This window comes from Lytechinus pictus, unplaced genomic scaffold (genome assembly GCF_037042905.1).
Source record: "Lytechinus pictus isolate F3 Inbred unplaced genomic scaffold, Lp3.0 scaffold_26, whole genome shotgun sequence".
Taxonomy (NCBI): domain Eukaryota; kingdom Metazoa; phylum Echinodermata; class Echinoidea; order Temnopleuroida; family Toxopneustidae; genus Lytechinus; species Lytechinus pictus.
The window spans coordinates 1,273,538-1,295,863 of NW_026974146.1; the positions used below are offsets into that span (position 1 = coordinate 1,273,538).

The 22,326-nt window shown below is 34.3% G+C and overlaps 1 protein-coding gene across 11 annotated transcripts in view; it reads right to left on the bottom strand.

Moving 5' to 3' along the window:
• LOC129282526 (NACHT, LRR and PYD domains-containing protein 12-like) overlaps positions 1-22,326 on the bottom strand; it is a 40,319-nt gene that overhangs the window by 16,458 nt on the left and 1,535 nt on the right. For all 11 annotated transcript variants that reach the window (XM_064115278.1, XM_064115276.1, XM_064115277.1 and 8 more), the window contains 5 exons: positions 17,454-17,755; positions 15,026-15,101; positions 14,092-14,375; positions 9,566-11,265; positions 15-179 (listed from right to left, as the gene is read on the bottom strand). In XM_064115278.1, the coding sequence (XP_063971348.1) occupies positions 15-179; positions 9,566-11,265; positions 14,092-14,375; positions 15,026-15,101; positions 17,454-17,736 (2,508 nt within the window). In that variant the 5' untranslated portion in view covers positions 17,737-17,755. The remainder of the gene's footprint in view (positions 1-14; positions 180-9,565; positions 11,266-14,091; positions 14,376-15,025; positions 15,102-17,453; positions 17,756-22,326) is intronic.

Genomic DNA, 22,326 nt, shown 5'->3' on the forward strand with positions numbered 1-22,326 from the left:
GAATTTCTACTTACTGTGGCTTTCCTTCCTTCTCTGGCAAGAGTTTCATAGAAGGTAGGGTGAAAGCTTCCAGTCAGTCTAACATCCCATAGTGATGGTGCTGAGCATATCATCAATGCAACCTCATTTGATATACCTGGTCCATAGGAAGTTAAATATCTACCAATATACATTTTGATCTGAAAGTAGAGCAATACATCAGAATTACATTATTTTGATTGCATTATTTGGTATTTACATGTATTTATTTATTTATTATTGTCATTGGGTTCAGAATTATTGTTTTTATTCAAAATGAAAAATTATATTTCATTTTCAATATCAATATTAAGTTTTAAAGACGTGGAACACCTCTGGCAGTCTCGCCTGCATGACGCAATTCGATATACATGTAGCAGCAGTGCTGCCTTTGAAAACAGCTAATGAATAATTATTCACAGAAGAAAACACTTATTATGATAAAATATTATGTCGATTGACTCAAAATGACCTTTGACAATGATCATGTGACCGAAGACGTGCAAAACAATCATTCATACTTGATTACCGGATGTTTCATGAGCTTGCATCAAAAAACATTCTAAGTTATGATACCATGCAATTATACTCCCAACACGGCCAGAGGTCATTAACCTTTAAATGACCTTTAATCTTGGCCATGTTCCTGAAATGCATACAGGGTATTTAGGGATACATTGCTGCTCTTTTATAGAAATCCCAAGAATGTCCTGTAATCTGTTTGGTCCAAATCGGATCAAATGATATTCAGCGAATTGCACTATTGCATCCAAAATGCACTATCCTGCACTCTGATGACAGAGTGCAGGATAGTACGAGTTCTGGAATTATATAGAATTATCTAGAATTTTGATCAAATATAGCATTCAGGGCAAATCAGTAACATGGGTGAGGGGGGGGGGGGTTGTATAAAACAAACAACGCACGCATTCTTGTGCATAGAGGATGTAAATAATGAACTCTGTGCTCAACTTGCCAAATGGATATACCGCACTCGGTCCTGCAGACCTCGGTGCGGTATATCCATTGGCTCTTCTCGCACATCATTTCTTATTTGGCCCTGCATGCAAGCGCTTACATGCATTATTTGTATAATGTCCAAGTTTCATGAACTAGATACATAAACTGCTAAAGTTTATGACAATTCCACAAATACCCCCAACATTACCAAAGTTTGTTGACCCTAAATGACCTTTGACCTTTGGTCATGTGACCTGAAACTCGCACAGGAGGTTCAAGGATACATCATTGCTCTTATGTTTAATTTTCATGAACTAGATCCATAAACTTTTAAAGCTATGATATAAATTCCTCAAAAAAAGAGACAACATGGCCAAAGTATGTTGACCCTATGTGACCTTCGACATTAATCATGTGACCTGAAACTCAGGCAATATAACTATACAGCGCATCCCCCCAAAAAGTCCCTCTGACATAGGGGTGAATTTATGTAAAATGTGGTAGTATTCTCAAACAAATGTAAAAATAATCCAACTTCTATGAAAATTTCATTGGTCTCGCTTCAGTGGTTTTGAATACACACACTGTTACATATTAGTGGTGCATTTCAGCCCATTCCAAGTTTGCAAGACTGCTGTATTTCTGCATTAGCATGATAACCCTCATTTTACCATCAAGGATCTGAGCAGGGACATTTATGTGATCTATCAGGACTCATTATTTAACCAGGTCATGATCAGAAGGGTAACTAGCACATTAATGATGTGGAGCTCATCCGGCATATCTCGCAACAAAATTTAACACAATTTTAATTTCAGCCCAGTTGACACTGTAGTGAATTATATTGGTGACATAAATTGAGGATAAAGAATTGAAATTGATGAAGAAATTACATAGAAGCATTTTTTGTGATCTATGAATAGATTTCATATAAATTAAGCATAAATAACTTTCTAGTCAAAATTTCTCTGTGTAGAACCTTGGTGAACCTCATGTAGCTCTCAGATGGAACAAAAATAATCAAAATCAATCAACAAATAAATAAGTAATTTTTGTGAGTTTTGAAAATATATGAATAAATTAGCATATTTAATGAATTTCAAAATTCTGTGTTGAAATTTTGTATCACCACCTTGAGCTATCCAAACAAAATTGAAATTGATCTACAAATGAAGAAGAAAAAACATTTTTTGTGATTTATGAATAAATTTTGCATAAATTACCATAAATAATTTTCCAGACAAAATTTCAAAATTTTGTGCACAATTTTGGTAAACCTCATGCAGCTCTACAAGATGGAAGAAAAAAAATCAAAATCTGTCAACAAATAAAGAAGAGGAGGCATTTTCTGTGATTTATGAATAAATTTCGCATAAATTAGCATAAACAATTTCCTACTGAAAACTTCAAAATTCTGTGTAGAAGTTTGGTAAACCTCATGCAGCTCTACAAGATGGAAGAAAAAAAATCAAAATCGGTCAACAAATAAAGAAGAAGAGGCATTTTCTGTGATTTATGAATAAATTTCGCATAAATTAGCATAAACAATTTTCTACTGAAAACTTCAAAAATCTGTGTAGAAGTTTGGTGAACCTCATGAAGTTCTACCAGATGGAAGAAAAAAAATCAAAATCTGTCAACAAATAAAGAAGAAGAGGCATTTTCTGTGATTTATGAATAAATTTCGCATAAATTAGCATAAACAATTTTCTACTGAAAACTTCAAAATTCTGTGTAGAAGTTTGGTAAACCTCATGCAGCTCTACAAGATGGAAGAAAAAAAATCAAAATCTGTCAACAAATAAAGAAGAAGAGGCATTTTCTGTGATTTATGAATAAATTTCGCATAAATTAGCATAAACAATTTTCTACTGAAAACTTCAAAATTCTGTGTAGAAGTTTGGTGAACCTCATGAAGTTCTACCAGATGGAAGAAAAAAAATCAAAATCGGTCAACAAATAAAGAAGAAGAGGCATTTTCTGTGATTTATGAATAAATTTCGCATAAATTAGCATAAATGATTTTCTACTGAAAATTTCAAAATCCTGTTTAAAAATTATGGTGAACCTCATGAAGTTCTACCAGATGGAAGAAAAAAAATCAAAATCGGTCAACAATTAAAGAAGAAGAAGCATTTTATGTGATTTTTTAAAAATTTGCATAAACTAATTTCGCATAAATTAGCATAAAAATTGTTCTAGTCAAAATTTCAAAATTCTGTGTAGAAGTTTGGTGAACCTCATGTAGCTCTAACAGATGGAAGAAAAAAATCAAAATCGGTCAACAAATAAAGAAGAAGAAGCATTTTATGTGATTTTTTAAAAATTTGCATAAATTAATTTCGCATAAATTAGCGTAAAAATTGTTCTGGTCAAAATTTCAAAATTCTGTGTAGAAGTTTGGTGAACCTCATGTAGCTCTAACTGATGGAAGAAAAAAATCAAAATCGGTCAACAAATAAAGAAGGTCTAAGCATTTTATGTGATTTTTTAAAAATTTGCATAAATTAGCATAAAAATTGTTCTGGTCAAAATTTCAAAATTCTGTGTAGAAGTTTGGTGAACCTTATGAAGCTCTACCAGATGGAAGCAAAAAATTTCCAAATCGGTCGACAAATAAAGAAGCATTTTTTGTGAATTTTGAAAAATGTGCATAAATTAGCATATTTAATGAATTTCAAAATTCTGTGTAGAAGTTTTGAATCCCCCACCTAGTGCTGTCATATAAAGCAAACAGAATTGAAATCGGACTTGAAATGGCGAAGAAGTAGCATTTTGAAATTATGGACGGACGACAGACGACGGACGCCACGCCATGGCATAAGCTCATCTTGCCCTTCGGGCCGGATGAGCTAAAAACCATCAAAAATGACGTTTTTTTCATGATTGATAGGGGATCAGTGCATCAACTTCATAGAAAATATGAATGATGGATAAGTACAATAAGCTGAACAATAAAGGGAAAACCACGAGTGCATCATACTTTGCAAAAGCGAACATTACTTGTGGAAATATTTTTCTTTTTTTCATTCAAAAAGGTCCGGTGAATTAACTTTAGCCCATTAAGTTTGTTTTGGTAAGAAGCTGAATATATGAGACAATTTAATCCTTCAGAAAAGCTAAATTGGAGAGAAGATTAAACTTTGGAAAAAAGGGATTTGTTTTGAATTAAACTCCATACCCGGGAGGGGGGGGGGGGACCACTTCCATTCACGAGTGGATACCATGCGCAACCATGGGGTCTCGAAAAGCACCCTAAACACGTAATTTCCATATTCTGAAAATGCACCCCTTAACAAGTATTATGGGCGTGTGAAACCCTACCCTTAACAAGTATTGGAAACAAAACGATAATCTTGGCAAATATTCCCTGAAATGAACCCCTAAACAAGTACAGGAATGTTTCATTGTTATGGGTCCTTCGGTCGTCAGCTTTACCTTATTTGGTTTAGTACGACCCCACCTTCTACACCTCGTGCAAATCGGACTCTAAACACGAAGTGTTGGGGCAAAAAGGACATCCTTTATAAAAACATTTTAATTTTGTTTTATCATCCTCGCAAATTCAACCCCTAAACACGTAATTTTCCTAGCGAAATAGATACCCCTTTTTCATTATTTTTGTGTTTTTGACACCCTTATCACGTTACGTAACGTGCCCTATCGTGAAAAAGACATCCTTTTTACGTGTTTTTTTGGTCGCGCATGGTATCCACTCGTCAATGTAAGTGGCCCCCCCCCCGGGACTCCATATAATTAATTATAACGTTTGTTTTAATTATCTATCTCAAAGATACCATAGCAAATTTGTCAACATGTCAATTTACAACAGTGCGCTATCTTCAGCATCAGATTTTTCACGTTCATGTATTAACGGAGATGTTGCAGTTCGTCACCTTTTATGTCCAAAATTCAGCAATGTTCATTTGTGTCTTGTCATAGAAGTAAGTTTCGTAGATTAATCAGATAATAGGGGAGATAATGTGTTGATTATATAATTGGAGCGTTGTGGCCCAGTGGATTAGTCTTCGGACTTTGAAACAGAGGGTCGTGGGTTCGAATCCCAGCCATGGCGTAATTTCCTTCAGCAAGAAACTGATCCACAGTGTGCTGCACTCAACCCAGGTGAGGTAAATGGGTACCGGTAGGAAGTAATTCCTTAAAAAGCTGTGTGCGCTATGAACGCCTAGCTTAGCCGGGTAATATAGGAGCGCCTTGAGCACCTAACAAGGTGGATATGTGCGCAATATAAATACCCTATATTATTATTATAATTATGTCAAGAAAGTCAAAGAGAGTTATTGACGAAAAACAGAAGTAAAAATTCATTATAAATGTACACGTGAAAAGAGGTTGAAGTTAGTAGACAATTTTTGGCTCGAAAGGCTCGTGTTAAATCTGATCACAATTGTCTTAAATGCACATAACTGAAATTTGTGTTATGAAGTAAAAGATACAAGATGTCTAAAATCTGAATATTTAATTAATGAAAAGCTTCAGTTGAAAGCTTTGTTTAGTTTTTTGGGGAGCAATTAGTGATGTTGGAAAATGTGAATATGAACATTTCCAGGAAGTTCAGTTCGGTTTGGATTTATAATCTTAGCAAGAGCATGAAAATATAAGACTTCTTTTAGTGAGAATGAAAAGAAAAAATATGTGGGTTTAATTTCATATTACAAAGTTTGGATTGATGTATTTTAAAGCATATCTATGCTTAAGACAAGTTGCTCCTTGTAAGGTGAAAGTGCATAAATGTATATAGATCTATACAAAAGGATACAAATACATGGTCATGAGTCTGATACATGAACGTTTGGTGAACTCAAGATCATGAAGTGTATTTCAAAAAAGTAGAAATAAGTTTCTGACAAAACTAGTTTTGGTTCATGAATAATTGCATGTACATTTGATTTAGAGAAAAGCAGTTTTAAAAGCTATTAGGGATTTGTTTCGGCATAGTTGGACTCAACTATGCGTTGATGGCGCCCTGCCAAAATTGGGCAATGACTTTTTTCTGCCTTTTGTATAAGGAGTGATTTTGATAGAAAATAATATTGTCTGCTACATCCAGACTTTCAGGTGATTTATATTAGTCTTAATCCATGCTTTTACTATAAACAATGAAAGTAAATTTTGGTCAGAATATTTAGTAATACTTTAATGGACAAATGTAAATGCATCAAGACCAGATTATACAAGATATTCATTTTTAAGTGCATGTTTTACTTCAGGTTGAGATGACTCAAAATATGCTGTTTTGTTTTATCATTTCAGATTGAATAAAATCTACAAATCAATACTGTAGAAATATCTCAATTCCATGGTTCACATCTTGGCTTGTTCTGTACTATCCAAAGTTAATAAAATAGAATGACATCAAGAATGCAATATAGTTAGAATTGAGCATGAATGAAACATACTTGTTGTCTCTTTGGGCATATTCCATTATCAAACTTGAAATGAATTGTTACTGTCAAATACTGTTTTTGCCCTTCCGAACATGCGCAATGTTATGATTTGATGAGCTTGGTTAGATCTTGGAGATTTTCTGGTCAGCTCAGGAAATTCCCTGATCAGAATCTGAATGATCAAAGGGGTTGATACAGTATGCTAGGCAGTGCAGAATATAAGAAATGGTAGCAGTGCTGCATGTATGCAAACTTGGAATGGGCTGAAAAGGACCACCCTTACATAATAATGTTTACAAAGTATCAATGCCTAAGTATTGAAAAGCTTGTTTTCAGATAGAGAATAAAGAACATTTCAACGAGTGTACCATGTGAATAAAAAACAAAAACTTGACACCTCCAATTTAAGGTAAAAATATGTCATGAACACATGGCCATATGCAGAGACTTTTCACTACATGTAGGTGGGGGGCACCAAGCATAAACTTAAAACAAAACAAAAAACATAAAAGCAAGGGAGCAAAACGACCGAGCTTGTCACTGGGGCGTTTTAGATTTTGTCAAGTAAAATAGAAGGATTCTGTGCATACTTTTGTATGTTTTCAAAATTTGTGGGGGGGGGGGGGTAACTGCCCCCCTCCTGCGTACAGCCATGCATGAATGCATAATCATTCTATACGGCTGGAAAAAGTTTCTTCTCCCAAATAATTTGATACCATATTTATGTGGTATATCTTTACACGAAGATAATTCTTTGCAAAGATGTAAATTTTGATTTGCACAAAAGTAAGGCATGACTGCAATTAATGAATCCAGATATTTATGATGCCATAATCAGGCCTCTAAAAAAAAAAAATTCATCACTTGCCCTGTCGGGCAAGTGATAAAAAAATTTGCTTGCCCGATTTTTTTTCAAAAATTCTTTTGCTCTTAATAATTATTCTTTTCTGTCCTGGCTGAACTTGATTTACTGGCGCTGCCCTTGGCATTTCTTTTTCTTGACTCTTGTTCAAGTTGTTCTGGCCGCCGATCATGACGACAAAAGTCGCCTATTTTAGTCTGACGTCTCATTGTTTATTTGGTTTGAAGTTGAAGCCGAGTCCTTGCCAGGGTGACCAGATTTCGACAAAAAAAAAAGATCAAGAAAGAAGGCTACACAGTGTTAGACTTGTGAAAAAAGAACAGAATTGGAAGGGAGGGTGAACGAAAGAATGAAGGAGAGAAAGAAAAGAGATGAATTGAGAAGAAAAAAAGAAAAAATGAAGGAAATAATAAAAATATAAGAAAGTTCTAATAAAAGAAGGATGAGAGAATAAAAATAGATTAAAAGGTTTCTGTCATTCTTTGAATTGAATATAGAAAGAATAAAAAAGAAAAGGGAAGATGAATAAATGTGTGAAAGTCAAAACAAAGAAGAGAAAGACAAAAAGAAAGTAAGAAAAAAGGAGGAGGAAAGAAAGAAGGAAAGAAAATTTTCCTTCATTCTTGGAAAGAAAGAAGAAAACAGGAAGGAAGAAAGGGAAAGAAAGTATAAGGGAAAAGAATAAGGACAAAATGAAATAAATAATGAAAGAAAGAAAGGAGGAAAGAGAGGGTGGAAAGAATGAAGGGAGGCCAGAATGAATTTAAAAAAAATAATGGAAGGAGAGATAGAACAAAAATAAAAATGAGTGGAAGGGAGAAGGAATGAAGGAAATAAAAAAAAGGAAATGTAATAAAGAAGGCAAGTAAGAGAAAGAAGGAAAGAAAGAAAATGAACAGAGAGAGAGAGAGAAAGGATCAGGAAATAAAAATAGATATGTAACAAAAAAGGGCAAGAAGGAAAGATAGAAGGATAGAAAAGAAAGAAAGAGGAAAAAGTTCAAACTTCAAGCAAATAAAAACAATCCAATCATATAACAAAAATCCTAATGATATTTGGTGTTTCTTTTATATATTTTTAAAATAAAATAAAAACTAAAATGTTTTAGAAATGAATAAAATACGGGACGTCTGGTCCTGGCCGAGTCAGTCCGAAGCTTGCATACATTCAGCGCAATCTAGCTCGAGACTCGGCTGGCTCGATCGCGATCGCTCGTGTACGTCCGTACATGCGCTCAGAGGGCGAGAGAGGGGTTTCCCCAGCTAGCTCCTTCGTCGATTAGTAGGGCATGCGCACATTGTAGTTTAGAAAGTAAGATGGCAGCCTCCATCGAACGACGTATCGAACGGGACCGCTGGCGATAAATTGTTGCCTTTTGTCGGTAAATTGGCGCTTATTTGACATGTTTCCACTGTTTTTTGACTGGTATGACATTGTATGAGAGATAATTGGCCGATAATTGCAATTTATCAAAAAATTATTAAACTTTACTGTCAATTTATCTTGTTCATTTTCAAAAAAACCACTTGCCCGATCGGGCAATTGACTTTGAGAAATGCTTGCCCGCACGTCATTTTCACTTGCCCTGGGCAAGCGGGCAAGCGGATTTGTCGAGCCCTGCATAATCCCACATGAGTTAGTGAACATATTTGTACATCCCTTGTCAATAAAGTTAAATTGAGAACTGATAATAAAAAGTGTTAAACAGTTAAACAATTATAATGTAAATTATTGAAAACATGTTTTGATTTTGAATTTAATGCAACCCTTGTAGGATTTGACATCACTGACATCCGGATTCATTCATTGCAGTCATGCTTTACTTTGGCACAAATAAAAATTTACATCACTGCAAAGAATACCTACTGATCATCCAAGCATTAACACATACCCCATAGATATGGTATAAAATTATTTGGAAGAACATACTCTTTCATGCCATTTTTAATAATTATGTGTTCATGATTTATTTTGCCATAAATTGGGGATTCGAGGTGTTAAGTTTTTATTGAACTCAACCGGTATAATAATTATCATAATATGCATGCATAAGATGGACAATATTTCAGTCCAATTCAAGATTCCAATATCTTCATACATGTATGTACTACTGATATTTTACTCAATAAATGAGAAACAAACTGAAAGATGGGTGTTTGAATGGTTACAGGTTTTTTTGTTTTTATGTTTAAGTCAATTTCAAGACTAGTAAGATCTTTCTGATGACTTTCAGCTACACTCCTGAAGGTGTGCTACTGTATTGAAAAAATAGAAACATGCATGAACTCAGGGAACTTTTCCGTTGTATCCAACTTACCGCCTTTGAATATATCCTAGTGAATGCATAACCAGCTAAAGTGTGTGTGTCTCTTACATCAATGGACAGAGATGACACTGAATTCTGAAGCATGGCGTTGGTATCTTCATCCTGCCTCTCAAAGGTTACATCAACCAAGAAATTCATCTTTCGTGCATCATCGCCTTTGCTTTGGGCGTACTGTTGTAACAAACATTTTGTGGTATACTTGGCAATTGTTTTGTCCTGTGACACAGTGAAGTACAGGAGATACCTAAACTCTTCCTTCCTAGGGATCACTACTTCCTCAATCAGCCTGTTAAATTCAATGCGATCTGAATCATAGAGAGACACAAGATAGACTGCAGCCATGTACTCCTGGAATAGTTTATGAGGAAAGAAGATTGTTGACTGCAGGAACGGACTGCTCTTATCATGAATGGATGAGAGCTTATTCTCCTGTGACAACAGTCCTACTTTGCATGCTGTTTTCAAAGAGTCTGAGTACTGTTCAAGATCTTCTTTATTGAAAATAAGGTTATTTGATTGTAGTCCAGTAAAAGCAACCTTGGAAATTGGTTTCAGGAGTTTCTCTATTTCAGAGCGAAAGGTATTGAATAATCGGCTGGTTAAATCTGGGATCTCTTTCTGAACATAACGCACCTTTAGGAATTCAAACACTTCACAGAATATTTCAGAATATCTTTGAAAAGCCTTCAACTTTTCTTTCTTGTTGTCATCAAGTTCTCTCCACATGTGACAGAGTATAGATATGTAGATAGGATATGGTGCCATATTCTCCGATATGATATCATTGCTTTCAAACAACTGGATGAATTCATCTGCTGTAGCCTCAGTGTCTTTGAAGTAATTGCGAATGTAAACCTTAGCATTCTCCCTGCTAAAGCCTTCCACATGGATGAATGTGTATCGATTTCTTAAACTACTGCTCCCTCTGATTTCATTGGCCTTCCATGGACGGCTTGTCACCATTACAGGGCAAGTACGAAGTTCATCTGAGCGAAGAATATCTTCAACTGTGATATCACCTCTCTCCACAGAACGTACATTTAGTTCGGTGTTAGTTCTTGTGTGCATAGATATACTTGCTGGACTTGTTTCTGATCCAACTTTGAACTCTGACTGAGCACCTTCTGAACCTTGCTTGGTTTCAGTATGCTGTACAACCTTGCCACTAAACTCATCTAATCCATCACAGGCAATGAATACCTTTTCTGGATTTGAACGGATGTACTCTGTGATCTGACAGGCTGTTGCTGGGTTGTCCTTTGAGAGATATGACTTAACAATCTGACCAATCGTGCATCGCTTGGCTTCACGCAGAGGGATAATGAGTACCCACACAAACTTTGAGAGATCTGGACTATCGTTTATCCAGTCCCATGCAATCTTAGCCAAGAATGTGGTCTTTCCAGCCCCTGCCTCTCCTTGGATCATGATTCGTTTGGGGAACACTCCATTGATTCTGAGATTAAAGAGATCTTTATACTCAAGTTGACTCCTTTCCTTTCGTTTTTCTTTTTCCAAGAAAAGGTTTGTGTACATATCTTGGAATGGCACAACAGAATCAGGATCTAGTGGATCAGCTCTTATCATACAGAAATCAGTCCTGTACTTGAATTGGAGCTCATCTTTACATTTCTCAATCAGGTCAGGGGAAAGTGGTTTGGTCTCTGATACTGGAATTGTCACAGGTGCACCTAGAAAAAAAAGTCACATCTTTTAACTTTCAAGTCATGTGAAACAATTATAGACATATTTCTGCAAGCACAAGCTTCTTTCGTCCTAAATGAATTTCAATCTATTAAACTTATCAATAGACTAGCACATCAATGATGGGGAGCTCATCCGGCATCTCGCAACAAAATTTAACACAATTTTAATTTCAGCCCAGTTGACACTGTAGAGAATTATACTGGTGACTTAAATTGAGGATATAGAATTTAAATTGATGAAGAAATTACATAGAAGCATCTTTTGTGATCTATGAATAAATTTCATGTAAATTAAGCATATTAATTTTCTAGTCAAAATTTCTTAATTCTGTGTAGAACCTTGGTGAACCTCATGTAGCTCTCAGATGGAACAAAAATAATCAAAATCAATCAAATGAATAAGTATTTTTTGTGAGTTTTGAAAATATATGAATAAATTATCATATTTAATGACCTTAAAAATTCTGTGTTGAAATTTTGTATCACCACCTCGAGCTACATGTATTATATCAAGCATACAAAATTGAGATTGATCAACAAATGAAGAAGAAAAAACATTTTTTTTGTTATTTATAAATAAATTTTGCATAAATTTGCATAATTTTCCAGACAAAATTTCAAAATTTTGTGTACAAGTTTGGTGAACCTCATGCAGCTCTACCAGATGGAAGAAAAAAAATCAAAATCTGTCAACAAATAAAGAAGAAGAAGCATTTTCTGTGATTTATGAATAAATTTTGCATAAATTAGCATAAATAATTTTCTACTGAAAATTTCAAAATTCTGTGTAGAAGTTTGGTGAACCTCATGAAGTTCTACCAGATGGAAGAAAAAAATCAAAATCTGTCAACAAATGAAGAAAAAGGGGCATTTTCTGTGATTTATTAATAAATTCTGCATAAATTAGCATAAATAATTTTCTACTGAAAATTTCAAAATTCTGTGTAGAAGTTTGGTAAATCTCATTTAGTTCTACCAGATGGGAGAAAAAAAATCAAAATCTGTCAACAAATAAAGAAGAAGAGGCATTTTCTGTGATTTCTGAATAAATTTTGTATAAATTAGCATAAATAATTTTCTACTGAAAATTTCAAAATTCTGTGTAGAAGTTTGGCGAACCTCATGAAGTTCTACCAGATGGAAGAAAAAAATCAAAATCTGTCAACAAATGAAGAAAAAGGGGCATTTTCTGTGATTTATTAATAAATTCTGCATAAATTAGCATAAATAATTTTCTACTGAAAATTTCAAAATTCTGTGTAGAAGTTTGGTAAATCTCATTTAGTTCTACCAGATGGGAGAAAAAAAATCAAAATCTGTCAACAAATAAAGAAGAAGAGGCATTTTCTGTGATTTCTGAATAAATTTTGCATAAATTAGCATAAATAATTTTCTACTGAAAATTTCAAAATTCTGTGTAGAATTTTGGTGAACCTCATGAAATTCTACCAGATGGAAGAAAAAAATCACAATCTGTCAACAAATAAAGAAAAAGAGGCATTTTCTGTGATTTCTGAATAAATTTTGCATAAATTAGCATAAATAATTTTCTACTGAAAATTTCAAAATTCTGTGTAGACTTTTGGTGAACCTCATGAAATTCTACCAGATGGAAGAAAAAAATCACAATCTGTCAACAAATAAAGAAAAAAAGGCATTTTCTGTGATTTATTAATAAATTTCGCATAATTAGCATAAACAATTTTCTACTGAAAATTTCAAAATTCTGTGTAGAAGTTTCGTGAACCTCATGAAGTTCTACCAGATGGAAGCAAAAAATCAAAATCTGTCTACAAATAAAGAAGAAGAGGCATTTTCTGTGATTTCTGAATAAATTTTGCATAAATTAGCATAAATAATTTTCTACTGAAAATTTCAAAATTCTGTGTAGAAGTTTGGTGAACCTTATGAAGCTCTACCAGATGGAAGAAAAAAATCAAAATCGATCAACAAATAAAGAAGAAAAAGCACTTTTTGTGGATTTCGAAAAATGTGCATAAATTAGCATATTTACTGAATTTCAAAATTCTGTGTAGAAGTTTTGAATCCCCCACCTAGTGCTATCATATAAAGCAAACAGAATTGAAATCGGACTTGAAATGGCAAAGAAGCATTCTGAAATTGTGGACGGACGACAAACGACTTACGTCATTTATTGGGCCAACAAGTCGTGTGACCTCGAAACTTAAACAGCTCATTGTTGTAGAGCATAGTTGTAAAATGAGAGCCCGTCAAATGTGATCCATAACAACTCAAGCTTCACCCCGGTCAAATCGGAGCCCATCCCACCCCCCCCCCACCCCCTTAGCATGAAAAGTGTAGCTGTGAGAGATCACCAGAGGTCCATTTCACTGATAGACATGTACAAGTACATGTATACTGTACATTATGTATTTCTTTGTTTTTGGCTTTTGGTTTTCTTGTGTGTGTGTGTTTTTTTAAATCGTAGGTGTTACTATTTCAGTCATAAATTTAAAAAAAATTCATGGTCAATTTATGTCTGTTTATTTGTATAATGAATGCATTTTCAATCGGGCGTGGTCCCATGGGTCAAAAATCTGTTTTCTGGGCAGCACCAACTCAATTTAGGAACGGTTTTGATGAGGCATCAAAATGCTCAAACAAACTGAAACATCACCATTTATATCCTAACTCTATAAGAAGTAAGATAAGTGTATCATTGTGTATGATAGTGAACCCGATCAAACAGGTCAATGGAATAGTGCCACTAGATAAAAACAGTATTTTGTTTTAAGAATTGATTGAACTGATTTTTGAAGGCAGCCATCATAACTTCCTTCTTCCCCTTACCTGTTGACTCTGTCAATAGATTTCCAGTAATCAGTTTCTGAGAAAGCAACACTAGACCACTCTTTTGTAAAGCCTCTGCAAGATGAGCCCTGATGTTTGTGTCTGGAAGCTGTTTATCCCTCCATCTTGTGAAAGCTGTCATCAATGCTTCGCAGTTATCTCGGGTATGCTCCTTGATGTTATCAAGGGTTACAATGGAGATATTCAGGTTAACGCCAACTTTCTTGTAGTAACTTGGTCCGATCTCTGTTGACAACATCAAAAGTTCTCCCTCACTGATGGTACTGTAGAAGAAATGAGAAATATCAAGTGCTAATATTATTGTGATGCATTATTGAGTACCAATTATCAAAATCAAATCTCATCTTCCCTATACTATACATTTGGAGTACGCAATTACTGTACATCATGCAAAGCCTCGTCTTATTTACAAATCTTAAAAGTAATGTACAAACCCAGTAGAATACACATGTACATGTATTATTTTCTACCTAAACTAAAATACCGTACAATCATCTTGAGTATTGAAGTGTGACATCAGTTGCCATGGTGTCATGGCGGGCTGGTTCTGATCAAAGTCACACCTAGCGATCATCTGTATTTGTAAATGACTTTGGCTCATCTGAAAAATAGGTTGCAAGCAATCATTTGATAGCAGCCATTTTCTCCTATGAGAAACACACGCTTTCATTTGGCCGGGTTCATTTGTTTAGAACCAGGCCGGCATGATACCATGGCAACTGACCTCATCACTTTGGTACTCTATAGTCTTTATTAAAATGTTTATAACAATGTAAGAGTATGATATATCATGATCTAGATTTCTTATTTTGATGTTTGTCCAAATTTTCTAGCATACGAAGAAACACAGATTTTTAACGCTCTGGTCACATCCCCATGTGTACACCAAGTCAAGTATTGATTGTTTACATACTGTGGTAATGCTGACATGTCTGCTGCTCCTGTTGAAGTCGATGCTCTTGAAGTTGTTGCAGTTTCTTGTGAGACATCTTTATCATTTTAAAGAAAGAAAAAAATGGGAAAAAATATGGTAATATAAAATGCTATATAATTTCACCATAGACGGGGGAGGAGGATCAATTTGACCCCTGTTCAGATCTTGGCAGCTGATTGCGCGATCACCGTGTAATTTTGCACGTGCATAAAGCCAGATGTAAACTATAAGACTATCTAGTAAAATTTTCCAAATATTGATTGTCTATATTTCTTATCATCTAATTATGCAAATAAGCATCTATATGAAATTTCCCCTAAATTTGTTTATTGTAGATTTTTGCCTTTTTAATATAGCTAGTAGAATGCTTATTTTTTGAGAGAGTATTAATTTTTACATTTCTAACAGACAAAAGCTGCCAAAAGTCATGAATATCATTAACCAACAAAAGTAAAAATAATCATACATTTATAGATATAATTTTTGGTTTAAAAACACAACTTACATTGACTTTTGTACAAAGGATCACATTTTTGAGCTTTTTGGGGCCTGACATGCGCTTACAAAATAAAATGTTGCATAATTTCCAAACCACGTATCCGGGCGTCGAAAATTTGGTCTCAAATAATGCCCAAGACTTGAAAGTAAAAAGTAAGCAAGCGGCGCAGTTAAACAAAAATGCGCGACGGCATAGTGACAAAAATTTGTTGAGGGGGTCAAATGAGGATTAATGCAAAACTGTTGAATCATTTCACATCCTGGACCCCATCGTATACTATTGTGGTTTTAAACTTTTCTATCTAATGATAACTACCATGGTAACACTGCTCAACAGCCAATCAGAATCAAGGATTCCATGCAAGTTATGATTGGTTTACTTTTATGCAATGGGCCTCCTGGTTGGCATGCAAGTAAGGAGGGAACCATCGGTATCACCCACTCATGATTTCTTTCGTATGTTATTTTTAATACGAAATATAATATATCAAAATTGTTTCCTCATTGTAATGTGAAAGTTTTACTCTTTCCTATTAAACATATGGCATTGCCATTTAATTAACCCTTTGGTGGTTAAATCTGTATTCTCATATGTTTAACAACTGAAATTTTAAAAAATTGAAAAAAATGAATAGTGAGTGAGCTACATCAGCCATGAACTCTCTCATTGCAAACCACTGAAATGTGAATAACTACGAAAAAAGCATCACAACTTTCTCATCTTGTTAAATTTTGATAAAATTTCAGCATTATGCTTGATTGAACGTTATCTTTTTATCCAAATTAATTTGTTCTTATGGAGGACTTGACCTTTATTAATTATATACTGTACTACCACTGAGAATTCCTAATGTACTACACTCAGAAAGGCATTCTGCAAGCAAAGCCATTAACAAACTAATCTCAAACAGGTTTAATAGATTTCATTTAACTAAAGACATGAACAAATATATTACCACACATATAACTCTTTACAAAAAATATTGCTTAACTTTGAAATTCAATAACTTCAGATTTTGATGAAATTTTGAACATTTTGCTGTGTGCATTGTACTACAATTATTTAGATATGAATATCTTCAGCCCGGAGTATCCCTTTAACGATTTATTGATTATTCACTTTTATCTGACTTCATTTGCTTAGGAAATGCAGGAAATCTGTCAAAATATATACCTATACTCTCAAATAATTTGAGAGCAATTATAGGGACAAAACCAAAATATGTATGTGTTAAAAATTTTACAGAAGGGAAATCAAAGTTATTGTTTGCAAATTATTAATCTAACCTTGGTTTGGTCCATATAACATTATGTACTTACACTGATATTTTATCTAACGCATTTGGAGAGTACATGTATAGCACAGTTAATTTTACAATGAAACTAAAGCAAATATTAATGAAAAATATGAAATACATGTAGTGCAAAATGATTTGTAAGCTCATAAAGGTCTACCCAAAGACTTCAAAGGATTCATCAAGAAGTAAAGAGCGTATCAAGTAACATGAAAAACTGGTGTAATAACTATTTTTTACAAAATTAATAGAACCTCTTAGCATGGCTTTGAAATTTTGGGATCCCTTGTGGTCTATTTTCGTTATACTAAACGAAAGGATAATTTCTAAGTTATCTTTAATTTTTAGATATTTTTTATTATCGAACACTACATGTACCAGTATTACGTTGTACGTAAATATTTGAAGTTAAAATTAGAATTAAATGAGAAGGCCCATAAAGAATATATATTTAAAAAGGAGAACATCACCCTTCCCTCTCCCGAAGAGACATACCCACTCGCAAAGAGCAGTTCAAGGAATAAACTATTATAATAAAATTCATTAAATTACATCATTTTAAAGGGGATCTCGCTTTTATGTATTTTTAAAAGGAATATGTAAGGCCACCTTACCCTCTCCAGATGGGAAGAAATCATCTACTAATTCCGCAAATCCAGCGTCTTCAAGTGCCTTGATGATATCAGGTATTTGGTTTGCACTCCGTGTCTTTCTTTTCCAGTCGAAGAGCATGGAGGTGGTTCCTTCGGAACTGTCATTTCGTCTATTTGTACTGATGTATGTACTGACTTCGGACTTCTTGAATCCCAGTTTCAACCCGAACTTAAATACGTTCTTATGGTCACCCACAGCCTCTGCTAGGGCGATGAGTTTTTCCTCTGTTAAGGTCTCCGTCATGGTACTTGGTGATTTTTGCCTGATTTTTTTCAATTAAAAGCAGATTAAATGAGAAAAAGGCATGAGAATGTGGGTGAGAAAACTAAATGAAAATTTCCAATTCTTCTCCGGTCACTCCTGCAAAACCATTTTGAGAAGGCCACTTGAATGTGGAGTACCCCAAGGCTCTGTTGGGGGACTTGTTCTGTTTTCCAGTAGTTTGAGTGCCCAATATAATTTCCAGGTGACATACAGATAACATTCTTCTTCTGCTACTTCTACTACCATGGGTGTCGATTTGTGTGGAGGGGATGAACAAGATCGTAAACAGAATTTTTCTGATGAAACTCAAAAGCGAGGGAGCAAATTAACCAAGTTTGCCATTGGAGCGCTTTTGCATTTTCTAAAGTAAAATTGAAGGATTTTGTGCACACTTATGGTTAATTTTGTGAATATTTTTCAGTATAAATATTTTATTCAATTTCTTTTTTTTTTGGGGGGGGTGGTAACTGCCTCTCTTCTCTGCTTATCAGGCTGTGACAAGCTTTGTATTAATGACTGGATAGGGGAATATCATACCAGACCACAGTAATAGATTATTAAGGCGGGTGCAGAAGGAGACGCAAATATTCTCAAAAGTTTCGCAAGGCTTAAAAAATAGGCATGACACGGTGCAGCACCGAATTTTTTCGTTACAGAATTAATGTAGGTGGGGGTCAGATCCCTTGTCTTATTAGTGGACCCCTGCAATACAAGTTCAATATAATGGTATCAAAACATATCAAAATGTTTTGTTTAAAAAAATAATCATAACTTTTAAAGTATAGTATCAGACAGCCAAATAAACTTGACCCAATTCCCTCCAATAGGCTCAAGATCGCATGCTGGATGTAACATCATCAATCGAGTCGGCGTCACTTGTATAGATAGACAATGGTATGTAACCAAGCAGTTGCAGACAATAAAATTATCTGCTTTCATTCAATTCCTTTACATTTCCTTAATTCATCATTGATGTTAGACGTTGTTAATAATACAGGTCAGCTCTAAGAAATCTAAATACCCCTGTCTCTTTGTTAACTCTATAACATTTAGTTGATGATGTCACTGCAGGAATGAGTTTTGGTGCTCCTTTTAACTCTAACTTATCTGCAGGGGGGGGGGGGGCTTTCAGGCACCCTCAAAATACCCCTGTCCCTTTGTTAACTCTATAACATTTAGTTGATGATGTCACTGCAGGAATGAGTTTTGGTGCTCCTTTTAACCTTAACTTATCTGCAGGGGGGGGGGGCTTTCAGGCAGCCTCAAAATTGTTCGAGATATATCAGCTGCACAAATTTTTACCATGCCGCTCAACGACTATTTAATTTTAAGTCTTGCACAGCTTTATACATGTAGACCAAATTTGTGATGCGCGGGCATGCGGTAACAAAATAAATTATGCAACATTAAGTTCTTGTCAGACCAAATTGCTCAAGATGTATCTATCATGTACAAAGTCACTACAAAATCTATTCTCATTTTCATTGACAACAGTCATTTAATTTGACGCTATTTATAAGAGAAATAATGTACCCAATGATTTTTTTCCAGAAATTGTAACAAAAAGGTTTTTAAAAAGAAATACTTTAGAAATAAAAAAAAAATCAATAAAATACATGTACATGATAAAATTTATTTTGTTACCAGATTTTTTTCCGCTACGTTATTGATAAAATATCTGATGATGATCATGATAGAATTTTTGAAAAATATACCCCCCCCCCATAACATAAAGATGGAGAAAATACCATATCACGATATTTTGTTTTTATTTCAGATTTTGGTTTAAGATATTTCAGTATAAGACAGATCTAGTACATCTAGTTAATCTGTATTATAAGATGAAGATTGTTAACAATGAAAAATTTGTATTTTCTAAAAAGGAGTTGAAGGACAATTTTGTATGAATGTACGCTTTAATAGAAAGAACTTTGAAAGGCAACAGTAAATTTTGATAAAGGTCCTCTGGTACATGTCAAGTTTAGTTTAAAATAGGCGGCTTAGCTTCAGCCGGGGTAATAATATGATACCAATAGGAGCGGGCTATACATGGGTCAAAACTATTTTTTGTCATTTCAATATGGCAACAGTTTTTTTTTAATTCCTTGTAATGTATCTCAACATAAAAATGACAATATTTTTTGTCTCGGGTCCAAGAAAAAATTGTGCCGGGCCAAAATTGCAGCGAAAACCCCCCAAATCACTGTTTTGGCCACAACTTCTTTATTTGGTGGTATTTTTTTCTATGGTTTTGGTGTCTATTAAATTTTTTTTTTTTTGGGGGGGGGCAGACAATTTGTTTTTCCTCTAATTAGTACTTTAAACCATTGTAGATCTAAAAGATAATTTTATCTAAATTTGACAATTTTTGAAGCCCTTTTTTAGCCAAAATTAAGTAGGTTTCATTGTCCTGGAGTTCTTGGATATAATGATGATACAAATTCAACAATAGCAAGTAGCTTCATGTACATGTAGCTATATTGCTTTTATTCCTCTACTTTGGGTTTCACGGATATTTGCAAAATATCTTATTAAACAAAAAAAAATGCCAATTATCCATTGGGGTTATACAGTATACAAAGTACTGCACATACTGCATTGCATACATATGTCCATGCATTGACCACCATGACATATAAAAAGGTCTGTATATAAACTAAAGTATCATAGAAATGAGCTCTAAATGCCTCAGAAATTGAAGATATGTTTTGTCTCAGAAATTGAAGACATGTTTTGTCAAATATGCTAATTCAGGGGGCAGAGAGAGGAAAATATATAATAGATTATAGTCAACCCCGCATTATGGCATTTACACTGTAGCTATTTTGGGCCTGTTGCATAAAAATTTACCATTACGTTAACTTTGCCGTCCAATGGTAACTTGCATGGAATCCTTTATTCTAAAATTGGCCATTGATCAGCGTTACCATGGTAGTTACCTGACCCCATTTAAACCATACAGTGGGTCGGTTAAAAAAAGAAGATATGGCTAAAAATGTGATGTACGTACATAATATGCAAATGATATTCATGAGGAATTTACATTACATCTGGTTTCATCATGTATATTTGCATGTATAGCTGACAAGCAATCAAATTCACAATCTAATTCTAAACCTCAGATCCTCATTTCTATGACATTATATACAGGACTTGTCATATGTCTTGGTGGTCAATTCATGGATATTTGCAGTGTAGTATGTACAATGCATTGTATAATGTACAGCCCCTATGGATAAATGACATTTTCTTTTATTTGATCAGATATATTTTTTCGCAAATATCTGTAAACCCCAAATTAGAGGAATAAAAGCAATATAGCTGCTTGCTACTTTTCAACTAGTATCATCTAATCTCAAGAACCACAAGACAATGAAACCTACTTTGGCTGAAAAGGGGCTTTAAAAATTTGTAAATTTAAAGGTCAAGTCCAACCCAGGTAAATGCTGACTTGAATAAATAGAGAAGAATCAAACTAGCATAGTGCTGAAAATTTCATTAAAATCGGATGTAAAATTTGAAAGTTATGACATTTTAAAGTTTCGCTTATTTTTCACAAAACAGTGATATGCACAACGAGGTGAGTCAGTCGATGATGTCTATCACTCATTATTTCTTTTTTTTTTTTTTTGTTGTTTGAATTTTACAATATTTCATTTTTTATAGATTTGACAATAAGGATCAACTTGACTGAAACATATAGTATTACACAATGCTAATTCCATATGTTCAGGGAGAAATTAATCGTTGTATCACTTGACAATGAGGACAAAATTAGAATATTTCATATCAATAAAATACAAACAAAATAGTGAGTGGATGACGTCATAGTCTCCTCATTTGCATACTGACCAGGATGTGCATATAACTATTTTGTGAAATTAAGCGAAATTTAAAAATGTCATAACTTTCTTATTTTACATCCGATTTTGATGAAATTTTCAGCACTATGCTAGTTTGATTTTTCTCTATTTATTCAAGTCAGCGTTTTCCTGGGGTGGACTTGACCTTTAAGCATTTTTAAAGGTCTCATAGCAAATGCACATGGCCAGGAGGAGCACAAACCTAGCAGCACCTCAAAATCAACATTTTAGCCAAATTGAGGGATTTGGCATATCTAAGCTCATATTTGAGTAGGTCAGATCATTTCTTGTTGGTCGACAGCACCGTGTTTGTGTGAATGATGTGTTCTCTGACTGGGCTGATGTAACCAGCGGAATACCGCAAAGGAGTGTCGTCGGATGACAAAGATGCTGAGTTATTACAAGCGGACTTAGAGGTAAAAATGGCAAAGGTAAAAATGACAGAGGTAAAGATCATGACATGCTACTTATATCAACAAGAAAAAGACAGAGCCGTTCCAGAATATTCATGGCGGTGTGCATATAAATGTTTTCACAAAATATTGATAAAATTTAAAATTCAATAATTTCTCAGTGACTGACCTCAGAATGAACAATTTTTTATCATGACCACTGGTAGGCCCATGCACCTGACCCAAACCTGGCACTACCTCTTGGTCATACCTAAATGTTTCGATCATATCTTCTCGCACACTGCGATATGCTA